At 43.3% G+C, this 12,357-nt stretch overlaps 1 protein-coding gene across 9 annotated transcripts in view; it reads right to left on the bottom strand.

Moving 5' to 3' along the window:
• Positions 1-435: 435 nt before the first annotated feature.
• Positions 436-12,357, bottom strand: part of MAP2 (microtubule associated protein 2) — a 157,466-nt gene continuing 145,544 nt past the window's right edge. For 6 of the 9 annotated variants that reach the window (XM_026048837.1, XM_026048844.1, XM_026048852.1 and 3 more), the window contains 4 exons: positions 4,296-4,388; positions 3,002-3,083; positions 2,384-2,496; positions 436-1,691 (listed from right to left, as the gene is read on the bottom strand). In XM_026048837.1, the coding sequence (XP_025904622.1) occupies positions 1,476-1,691; positions 2,384-2,496; positions 3,002-3,083; positions 4,296-4,388 (504 nt within the window). In that variant the 3' untranslated portion in view covers positions 436-1,475. The remainder of the gene's footprint in view (positions 1,692-2,383; positions 2,497-3,001; positions 3,084-4,295; positions 4,389-12,357) is intronic. The other 3 variants (XM_026048883.1, XM_026048889.1, XM_026048876.1) reach the window with 1 other exon arrangement.

Raw genomic sequence — 12,357 nt, 5'->3', positions numbered from 1 at the left:
GGCATCTCTATTACGCTTATCACTGTTATTTGAGTGCCCGGGTGTCTATGTAAGACATCACTGAAGGAGTGGAACAACACTGTAATACTTCTTTTTTTCCTGTGTTTCAACTTTAGCAAAAGAAAAAAATAAATAAATAAATCTAACACACACTGTTACTACAGGAGTCTTTTTTTTTGTTTGCTTGTTTTTTTTTTAAAAAAAAAAAAAAAAAAAAAAAGCCCAAACAACTATTTTGGATTTTTATAAAATCCAGAATCCGAAACCAACCATCTTTGGAGACCCTCTTACAAGCTTCTGGATCCCACAAAAGCCATTCTCAGTGAAGAAAGGGAGGGAGGGAGGAGAGGAAGGAAGGAATCTTTTTTTCTAGCATCACAGAAGAAAGAGACTTGCATCTGGCACTAAAACAGGGTCACGGCTTTTAGTTGTTACAGAAAGCAACTTCATGCTAAAAGTTTTTGTCTTTTTTAAATGTATTCTTATGAATAGGGAAAAAAACCCTGCTAACATCTACTTTTACATACCTAAAATTGCAACACCAAAGGGTGCAAGAGACACAGATACTGTGAATAAAGTAGAATATTCAAGTATATGAGGAGGGTGTATCACAAATGGCCACAAAGAAATATATATATCTATAATACTGTATCAAACAGATGGAAAGGGTGTGAAACCGGTAGTGCGCACACACATCTAGCCGCTTAACCAACATTCTACTCAGACACAAGTCCATTGGGGTGGAAGTGCTTCCTTTCGACAGCTTTTTTTAAGTCACTTCCCCAAACATGGTTCAAGTGTTTTTCAACTACTATTTTTAGTTATTAGTTAAATAATTTATTGGCTTTTCAGCTATACACTGACATAATTACCCAGGCCCAAAAAAAAGGTTAATAACTTAGTTCAACTTTTGTTCTACTCATTTATACAAAATAACTTTTTTTTTTTTTTTTTTTTGTTTTAAGTTAAACTTGAATTTCTCTATATGCCCGACCTTCTGGTAAGCAGACTCTTAATTTAACCTGTAATAACTTACAATGGGCAACTTTTTCATTTTTTATTTTCCCATCTATCAAGAGAACAGCAAAATGAGCAACTTGGGATATTAACAAGGCTCTTCAGAAAGAGGTGGATGGCCCTCAGGCACATGAAAGGTAAAAATGCATTTTATCATAGTACAGTACTCCATGCAAGACAGAGCAGAGCAACAATAATTGTCCAATGTAACATACTGCAGTTGTATACCCATATAAAGCCAGTGTCTTCCTGTTGGAAATGGAGATTAGGCCAATTTCTGCCTCTATTTAATTTTTTTTTTCTTTTTTTTTTTTTTATTGTATGTTAACTACAAGTCTTGGGATATGACTTAGTTTTAGACATGGTAAAGGATGAATGCAACACCTGCTCTGAGCCCATTCCTGCCAAGAGCTCATGCCTAAATATTATTACTTCATACACCGCGCAAGGGAGCAGATTCATAAGCCCTGCTTAGCGAGGGCGGCCGTGACGTCTTCGGCGAGGGTGGCGAGCTGGGGCGACTCGAGCAGGTTGATGCTCCCGGAGGACGAGACGTTGCTGAGCCTGCGTGGCGAGGCCACGCTGGACCTGCCCGGGGACTGTGTGATGATCTCGGCGCCGTGGTCCACGCGGGCCTTCGCGTGCTCTCTGAAGTTTAGCTTCTGGCTATCGATCTGTTCCGGGAAAGTAAAGAATTTAACACGGTACGGGAGGGGAGTTGTAGAAAAGCCCTCACTGATGGGGTGCTCAGTGGCAGCTTACTACAGCCATGATCACCCCAGCTTTCCTTTCCAAGGCCAATCTTCCTTTCCTTTGGATGAACTGATCCTGAATAGTGCTCTTCTTCCCTAAACTGGCTGCTCAGCACCTGCCTCAGCAGTCAGGCAGCTCAGATCTTTTGGTCTGGGCCCAGAAATCACCATTATTTTCCTTTTAAAGAAGCCATTATTAGTTGGATGCATCATCCACGCAGTATAATGCCTTGTATTCCAATGTACCATTCCCAGCAGTTATAGCTAAGTTCAAGATTCACAGTGCACCAAGTTAATTTAGACATCTAAGAAAGCATCTCCCACTGACCTTCAGTGACATCTGAGTTCTTGACTTCTTTATACAGAACTGAAAGCCTCCCTTCAGCTTTCCTCTCTCTACTGAATGTTGCTGGAATACATTATACATTCACTAAAATCACTTGTTACAGAACATCTTTTGGGTGTGGCTTTCTTTTAAGAACTCTTAAACATATCAAAGCTTAGGAATTTCACCCTGTATAATGTGCACTGGCTTATTAATGTGTTTTGACTATGTTACATCCTCTCTTATTGCTTCTGCCTTTGGGCGTTTTCCCCGAGGATTGTTCTGTTACCTTGACATTACCACCTCCAGGTACATGGTGGGCATTTTCGAGGGAACCAACTTTAGCCTGCGCCTTTTCTTTGAAATCCAGTTTCACACTTTCAATTTTCACACGTCCACCACCTACACAAAGACAGGATATAAGGATTAACAGCTGAAATCTCTCAGGAGAAAACCTGACACAATACACACAGCTGCATTCATATTAACTCAGTTGAGATGTAATGAGGTTAGAGAAGCACCGAATACCATGCCCAATATTGCAGAAAATACAAAATCCTTGACACATATTCAAACTTTAAGTACGTGTTTTAGTCCTACTGACTTTGATGTGATTTACAGGCACATAAGTACTTTGCTGACTTCTGCCTGCATTTTACCATCTTATTAATCTGACATTATGCCCCAACATCCTTCTGTGTCATATTTTATCTCATTTCTTAACTGGTGGTCCTACCCACTTACATCTTCATATAGTTAGGCAAGTAAAATTAAGAGTATTATTTCTAATATCAAAGTGTAATTACTTTCTTTTGGACTACAAAAGTAAACAGTACCATCCATGCTTTCTCTTCCACATATAAGGAGTGGATTCTGCTTTGTCACATCCCATAAAATCCTACATTACCTGGCTTGTGGTGGATGTTCTTGAGGGAGCCACACTTGGAAGTCACATGACTCAAATCTATCTTCTTGGTTACAATCTGTACCTGTCAAAATCACACACAAAACACAACAAAAATTACAGGAATGAAAACAATAAAATAAGTAAAAGGCCAAGCCCATCAGAGAAACAGCCAAAGTCCCTACAAGCCACTGGAAAAGGAGAGATGGTTAGTGGAAGAGAGACCATGCCACAAGGGAGGAAACACCTGGATTAATGCAACAAGCTTCCTTTCCACCTAAGATGATGATAGAGCAAGGTCAAGTTTTTCCATTAGTAAAATGTAGAGGAGGATGAAGCAGATTGAGTTGTGAGCCCTTTTCTAAAATGTCTGTGAGCTGTCCCCTGGAGGTGATGATTTCCAAAGCTCTGCTTGCAGCAGCATCCAGCCCGCTTGCTCCTGCTTCTCCACGTGCCTCTGGGGAACAAGGAACAGCCTGGTGGCTGCTTCTTTCCTACCATCTGTTTCATATTTCTTTCCTCCATCTCAGGACGGCACAAATTTTCAGCTCAATCCACTGAGAGCCTTCCCCGTTACTGCATTTGCCGCTGCTGCGTTAGCTCCTCCAAGCCTGGTAAAGCAGCTCACTGCACATGGTCGGCGCTGGCATGCGAGAGGGGACTGCTTCCATCAGAGGGCTCAGAGCCACCTTGAACCATTCTGACATGACTGCTGGTGCTGATCAAACCCTGGGCAGCCTCTCTTCATTCTTCTGGAGTATTAACATGCAGGAGATAAATCAGCACTCAGTACACCAGCAGATCACATCCCCTCTCTCAGTTGGTTTTGTCCTTCTGTTTTATTTCTCTTTTTTCCCCCTCTCTGACAACCACACGTAACTAACAAGATTAGCTGAGGCAAGACTGTGACACTAGGAGATGCCCAGCTGTGCAGCTGGACTCTCTACAGGATAATTTATATTTTTTAACTTTCTGGAAACGACTTCCAATGGCTGCTGAACCACCTTGGCTCCTGCTGTGCTTCTGCCGTCAGCATCCTTGGGTCTTATACACAACCATTCTTGTCCCGCCTCCTTTCCCTGGCCAGGTCCTAGAGGTGGGCTATGCTCTGTGGAGAAGGATCAGAGGGCCCCCGCTGCAAACACAGGACTAACACAACCACCAGACCAGACTCACATGTGACACAGTAGCAAGGAGGAAAATAGTGCTCAGAGGAAGGGAGACGAGAGGGCGGCCAGCTGTGCAAGGTGCTCACCACGGTGCAGGTGCCTGTTCATAGCACGTCTGTACTACTTACATTTCCTCCCCCTGCAGAATGTTTGATGTTATCTCTGGAACCACAGCGGGACTGAATATCACTAAAATCGATCTTCTTGTTTAAAATCCTAACCTAAAAGGAATCGGAGGTAACTTACTATTCACCATACACACACACACACACACACACACACACACACACCCCAAGCACAGTGCGGGATAAGGGATCAAGGCACTTTTGTCTCCCGCTGTGACTCCTTTTAACATTTGCATTGAAATATGAGAAAGAAAATCATGCCAGTGTCTCTATTAAATGCAATATGTTGCTCTTTTTTGCTAGCTCATGAGGTGGCGGTGAAATACAAAGGGGAACACTGGAACAACAGTACTGAAAACCTGTAGCTGCTGGGTGACACACACCTGGACTCCTCTGGGGCACAGGGAGGCGACTGTGCTCATCTCAGCTGTATGTAAAGGCTCTTCTGCCTCCACCTGCTTTCCCTGCACCAGGAGCTTGCCCTCACTCAAGACCTGCAGCCAGTGCAGCATATTCACTCCTCTAGGTTAAATACCAAGTCCTTATGCAAGTGTTATGGTGGATTTTCTTCATCCCTATGCTACTAATATGCAATGCAAGTTTACACCGTTTTTTTCCCAGATAAGTCATATAATTTTAGGCATTATGCATTCATTTTACTAAATGGCATTTCAAGAGTTTTCACTAACATACACTTAGCACAGTTCTGTTGGCAGATATTGAAGGTAAACCTAACTGATAATTGAGAAGAGAGAGATCAGATCTGCAGGTACCTTCTGGCTTTTTTTTCTTTTTTTTTTCACCACACCAGTAACACAAATCAGCTCCAAACCAGCTGAAACCGTCAGTGAGAGAAGAAGAACCTTACGAGGCCTCTGCTTCCTGGCTTCAGTTTCCCACACTGACCAAGGCTCTTTGCTAAACATGAGGCAAAATGCTTCCTCTGCGCCTCCCCTCTCCAAACTATTTGCCCACCTTACAGGGAGATCGGGATTTGGAGCTCCTTGCTCTTGCAGTGGTGCTAGCATCACATTCAACAAGCACAGGTGCGCTCACCCATCAAGCTCAGTCTAAACTCCCAGAACAAATCTTCATACATTGCGGCTAAAGCAAAGAGGTTTTCCACAGCAAGGGGCTTCCTGGATCCCCCTCATCACAACCACTGCACCTGCCAAAACACGTAGGTGGTAAGTGCTCCCTCGCCTTAGCTGCAACAACCGGTGGCGACGGCCACCTCAGCAGCAAAGGTGGCATCAGGGCCCTCCTGATGGAGGGACTCGCTCCTGATGGGACTCCGATGGGTCCCATCCAGCCCTTCAGGAGGCCATCAGTGCTGCTCAACCTGCTTCTGTCTTTCTCGTTCCATCTGCTTAGCCCATCCAACTCAAGCCAACTGAAACATGAAAGCCAGCAGCCTTTGGAGTTTTATGTTTGTGCTTTATCTCAAATACTGTCTGCTTAAATGACGTGCCCCAGCGCTACACAGGACAGGTGTCACATCAGTTAGGGAAATGCACATCAGATGTGCAGGCAGATCTGGTTCCCACAGAACTTTAAGCCAGACCACACGGGGCGAAACAGAAAGCTTTCCTAGCACTTTTTGAGCACATTTCAGTGACAGATCAGCTGCACCTCTTAGCAATAGCCACAGGGCTCCATTTGCTCTAAAAATGCTGACTTAGGGGGTCACGACAAGAACTTTGTGCTGTGGACTGGGCTTAAAAAGGAAGCCAAAGCAAGGTGATAAGTTGAGAGGATGCCTTTGATCAAGCACTCAATGGTTGATTTGCACCCAGAAGCCTGACCTGGCTAGCTGATATGTAATGGAACAATCATCTCAATTATCCTCTCTGTCTCACTGGGTGACATGTGCCCCTGTGTAGAGGGGTCAGCAGGAGACCTATGTATCACTTAAGTCCTGTGCTGAAGGCTGAAGTGGGATCTGAGTGATGTGGATGTGCTGTGCTAGTCATCTGGCATAGGGCTGAACTGGACTGATGATCCAGGTTCTCCTTCCGCTTCTTATCTGCTTCTTCCTCTCCTAGAAGGTGTCAGTGTCTCTGCACACAGATAGATCATAACTACCCTCTGTAGCTGGCTGCTCCATGCACTATTAAAGCCTAATAAATGAACTAATAAACCTGACTGTAAAAGTCAGAGGGAAAGTACCAGGGAGGGAAAGGGACTTTTTAAGCTAAAGAGCAACTGTAGCTTGCCAAGAGCGCAAACTGACGGTGCACAGCAAGGCCAGATGCATCCTAGAGGGAAACGTGTAACTCTCCAAGCAGGGAGGCTCTGCAGCAGCCTCCCTGGGGAGCAGAGCTACAACAAGAAAATGGAAAACGTTTAGGATGGCACTTTATGAAAGAAATGAGATGATACAGCTGCCTGCAACAGAGGGAGTGCAAACACCATGACTCACCAGGAAGGTCTCCATATTCCTGCATGTGTATGTACATCTTGTGTGGGGGTGGAGGTGTGGTGGGGTGTACGTATAGGCGCTGCAATTGCGCTGCACATTAAATGAAAGCCCAAGCCTGCTCATGCTCTCAGTCAACAAAGGGAATGTTTTGCTCCTGCACAGATCTATGGCCAGGCTCCCTCATGCTCTCTGGCCTGCCAGGCTGAGATGGGCCTAAGTTCCCTCCTACAGACCTGATTCTGGCTGACCATGGCATGTTGCACAGCAGCTGGAAGTCAGTTTTCTGCCCAGGAGCCAGGAGAGGTTCCTTACCTTGTGTTGTGCAGGGTAAAGTTTTTAATACTTGTCTTTAATACTTGCATGGGACAATGATGGCTGATTTATACCTCTCTCTGTGAAGAACTTACAAGCTTCTTTTTTTCCTGTTTACAAATTACTCTATTTGTCTAATTAATCAAAGTGGCCACATGGAACAAGGCATGTCCCTAATAATGAACAAAAAAGTAACTTAGCAGAACACAAAAGCAAATGGAGTGTTTGTTGAGGGCATCTCTGTTAAAGTCTTGTACTTCAAAGAAATTAAAATATTTAATTTGCATCCATTAACTAAATTCATATACATGTTATTAATTGTCCCAAATCTGTGTTAGAACATATTGTTTTCATGATTATTATGTACAAATAAACATTTGTTTCTCTCTCCAGAATTAACCACAGCAAGAGAAACTACTATGTCATGCTTAAACCTAACAGCTGGCTCAGTAAATCTTGTTCTGGTTATATAGATGTGGAAGAAACATTGAGAAGTTTTGCATAATTGTGCTGTGAAGTACAAAGCAAAACTGCTGCTTTTCATGCTGAAAAGCTTACAGCCAAGAGATGACAACAACAGACAGCTCAAGGAAATACAGAATCCCAGTCAGGTCAAATGTAACAAGTGTCGTGTTCTCATCACTAAGTGGAGGAATTCAATCCAAAAAATAATAAAAGAAACTGAAGAATATTCATGCATTACGTGTAAAAAAATGCTATGAGCACCATTAAATCAGCTAAAAAGCAAATTCCACGAATCCCAAAGGAAACAAACAAACAAGAAAGATGGATTTTGCCAAATTACAGGGTTTGATCCTGAAACATTAGCAGCAACACTCCATTCTCGTGGAAAGAGTATTACCAGCTTCAAATACAACCAAATAATAAAGTTTTCAAATCAGGCTGAACACTTTTAAGGAGGAATGAGTTCTGAATAATTAGGCCTACATTTTCTTTATTCCAGCATAATGGAGAAAATTAGATCATTCAGTTTGAGTTCAGAAAGTATCTTGTGTTTACCTCTTAGTGGAAAATGGCTTTCTCAAATTTCAATAGATCAGCAAGTCTTTTTCTTGTTAAAGTCTAAATTTCCAAAAAAAAAAAAAAAAAAAAAAAAAAAAAAAAAAAAAAAAAAAAAAAAAAACAAGGTTCCCTTTCTCTCCTACCTAACAAAATACACTTCTTTCTTCTCACCCTTCCATCCGAGACAGAACATCTATTATATGACTGCACAGCTCCGATCCAGACTGGGGGTTGCCTGAACGTTTTCCCTGTCAACCATTTCATTGCCAAAGGGCAGACTCCTCAGAGCTTAGCTGAAAATGCTCCCCTGCTGAACTTGAGGCTGGGATGAGCTGGGCTTTCACAAGGCTCTGCATCCTGGTAGTTCCAGTCTACTCCAGAAGAAAGTAGAACTTTCTCCATGATATTAATGAAAGACTAGTAACCAATATCATCCACTAAAACCTGGGATTAGTCTCTTCTAATTTTGGGGAAATGTTTAAGCTGTTTGCATAAGCTGCCCCTCTAGTCAGTGGAGAGATACTGGACCCCAGCTCCGAAAGGGCAAAACCTGATAACCTCTGACAACGAGTTTAGTTCCTCACTGACTTAAGAGACTTTGGCTGGAGCCGCTCTGCACGTCGTGGCCCTCCTGAGGAGCACCCATGTTTGCAGTCTGACCTCGGGCAACGTGACGCAGGTTGCACAGACTGCAGGGATGTTACCAGACACAGGGAAAGCAAAGATCCTATCTGGACAGCGAGTTCCAATTCCCTGTTCACTTCTACCAACCAAGCACCTTCCCCCATGACACATTCGGAAACCTGCTGAAGCCTGGCAGTGACTGCTTCATTCCTCTAAACTATGAGTCAGGAAGAAGGATCTTTTTGTTGAGAATAACTCGAGGTTTAACTGTGCAGGCTGTACTCAAGCAAGCCTTCCATTACATGAGTGGAATATGAACAGAGGAGCTGCAAGATGTTATATCTGTATAAACCTGCAATGACGAGCCAAAGTTCTAAATTTCAAAACCCTAAAAATTATGCTTTTTGAGCTGTGACAGTTTTGAAATTGTGCCAGCAATCCCCAACTTATCTTTCAATTATAGATCTGCATTGCAGGCACTTAAGGACATGGTTTAACAGGCATGGTGTTGATGTACTACTCTCTCCGCAGGCAAGGATGTAAATTGTGATATGTACGTGTGTGTGTTGTGTTGTCAAAGCAAAAGAACTGTGCAGAGAAGGAGATATCTACCCAAGCCTCCTCCTCTGCCCAATTCTGAGATGTCTTATCCATCCCTCTGCTGCTGTCTTTTAGTATCTAATGGAAGTACCAATTCTCTTTAGCCATCACCTATATATGCAGGTGCAGGACAAGTTCAACTGAGCATCAGTGTCATCAGTTTCTTCTGACCTTCTGCATGACCAAACACATTTTGTTTTCTACAATTTAGGGTAAACAGTGATTTTTTTTCTTCTCTGAATCTTCCTACAAGTCTTTGAGGGTCACTTTTTTCTCCACTATCACTTGGATATTTTGCTCTTCTATGGGCCATCTTATCCCTAACAAAGTGCCAGGCTGTTACAGCAGTTAGTGCTAGTTCACACCTGATCTATGAGTTGGCTTCTTGCTTAGTTCCTGGCCTCTGATGCTTTATAAATATTCTGCCTAGCTAGCAGTAAAAAAAGACCCAACTGGTGTGCTTTTGTACGCTGATATGGTATCAATATGGTACAAACCACATTCACAGGCAGAATTTCAAGAAGAAAAAAATCCCAACGTAATAAAACCCTCCAGTTCTGGCACCTGAAACAGATTTCCACCCCCAGCCCCTCAAATTTCCCCCATGCTTCCCTTGGGTTGTCTGAACAATAACAGATGCAACTGGGTTACTTGTGCTTTTGCAAGCACAGTGTTTCCTCCACAGCCGGTGCAGTGCTAAAATCCACCTGATGGCCAGCAGACCCAGCCACGAGCGAGGTGCTCCCGAGCTGTACCAGGAATATCTTTTTCACCATACCTTAAAGAGAAAGCCAGACAACTACGTACTGACCACATCTTACAGCAGAGAGCCCCTCACTTCTCCAGACTGCAGAATACCAATTAAATGCATCTCAAACCATCTATTATCTAGCAGGAACTTAGCGCAGGACAACTAAGGCGGAGCTAATTCCATCTATTGCCTGATGAGCTTTTGATGCAATCAAGGCTGTATTTCTTGATGTATTTAGCATTCAAACATTCCATGCTGCTTAGCTCTCCACCTCAGTCTCTGCAGTTTCTCAGTGCTGCTGTTTTTTCTGGGACAGCTGGAAGCTAAGAGGAGACCTTGTGCTAGGTTAAGATGCGCCTCCGGTGAAAGGACAGAGTGTCTCCAGATGACGCTTTTGGGTTGCATATCTGTGCTCTTCTAGCGACTTGCATGTCATGTTTATGTGTTTAACTTGCCCAGATATATACTGGCTTTTTGTCTGCTCGACATTCCTGTGGTTACTGCTATCAGCACTCCCAGTGCAGGCTGTAAAACTTGAGCAGCCTTCTGTTCATTTCATATATCATCACTAAAAGCAGATAGCAGATAACAGCTCATTTCAGCCGACAGTATTTGCCACCAGACAAGAAACAAGCAGACAAGGAAAATAAACTACCTTTCCTGCGCCCCTCTGGCAGACCCGCTAAAATTCAACCGCAGAAAAAGGGAAAGAACTAATCCTACAACCTCTTACCTCGACTGAGGTATGAAGGAGACCTAATGGAAGAGCTCAGTGAGTCTCTATTTGCCCCAGCCACAAGCCAGTGGCTACATAACACCGGGAATTAAAAACTGCTTTAGCTTCGCTGACCTCACTATGTGCACCCAGCACTTTTCCCATATTGGTCCTTAGTAAGGGTGAGATGCTGAGTGCTGAGTGCTTCACTGGCCAAGACCATGTGCAACTTTCCAAAACTGCTAAGGAAGTGCAGCTTTTGGGCCAGATGTTTACAAAGAAACAGAGTTTGCTGCGATCCTCTGGTCTCGTGCAGCTCCTACGATCCATGGGAAGTAACGGGAGGAAGCGGATGGGCCAACAAGACCCTGGTTTCCAGCCCCATCTGCAGCACCCAGGCGGGTTACGTTATGAGGACCATTAACCTTGATGCTTCCTTCCTAAGCCCCGTGAGCCCTGACAGGAACTCCTATGCACAGTCCTTACCCAGACACCAAAATAAAGGCGGAAGGGACCTTTGCTGAAGCGCTACCGTCCTGACTTTATCTGAATAACTGGCTACAGTCCAAAGCCTGGAAAGCACCGAGTGCGAAAATTCACAGTGAAAACAGCATCAATGCCTAAGATGGACCTTTCCAGAAAAGACAACTGTTCTCACTGCCACTGCTGTAATAACGAGGCAATCACAGCATCTAGGGGTGCATATGTGGACTGGGGAGACAGTGGTTACCTTGTGGTAGGGCTGTGGTCCAGAATCATATGAAATGCAGAAGATCTGAACTGATTTCTTTACCCTCACAACTGTGATTTCCCTGTTTTTCTAGCATAAATCTTGGTAAGCTATTTTCTCTTTCCTCATTCAGCCTCTCCGTTTCTAAATGAAAAAGGAATTTCTTTCAAGGTTATGAATGGTTTTCTAAGCATTAAAATATTAATAAAATGAACTACTTCATCCTATAAGCAAAAACAGCAGTTCTTTCATGCAGAAAGCTAGCTTGGACATAATTTGGGTAATGCCATCTATACGACCATGTGTGCAAAACAGAAACGATTACTCTAGGTCTGGCATTAGCTCTGCACAAGCAGAAACTTTTCAGGAACGTACAAATTTGATACCCTAGGGAGACAGAAAACGCTCCTTATCTGATCTTTCTTCACTCCCCAAAAGCTCAAGCTTAGCCTAAAAGCCTACATTTTTACTGTTCTTTCCGTTTGTGCTGTTTACAGTAATACATTTTGTTACTCTACACATATGTTGTTTCCTTAGATGAAGGCAGTCCTTAAGGTCATATGTTTCATGGCATAACTGTGCAAGGTATGTAGAACTACGTTCTTGGATATTTTCCAGCTTTCAATTGCATCAACTTCTCCTAAATTCTTGCGCACTCCCATAGCGAGAACAGAAAATTATAATCTGCCTTCTTACACATTCACCTTCCCTTATTTCATGTGCCTTCTCCAGTTTATAATTTCAGCCATTTTCTTGCTTATTCAAAACATGCAGCGAAAAAAACCCAGTTAAGTTTAACATCTATCTCCTGCCATCATCTTTAGCCTAGGGTAGATTTATCAGGCTGGAGGTTGCAACTCTCATTAACACCATGCAACACGAAGCACA

Source organism: Nothoprocta perdicaria, unplaced genomic scaffold (assembly GCF_003342845.1).
Source record: "Nothoprocta perdicaria isolate Ctin4 unplaced genomic scaffold, notPer1 scaffold_11, whole genome shotgun sequence".
NCBI classification, from domain to species: Eukaryota; Metazoa; Chordata; class Aves; order Tinamiformes; family Tinamidae; genus Nothoprocta; species Nothoprocta perdicaria.
Note: the sequence above shows the minus strand (reverse complement) of the source record. Positions and strands in the feature narration are given on the sequence as shown.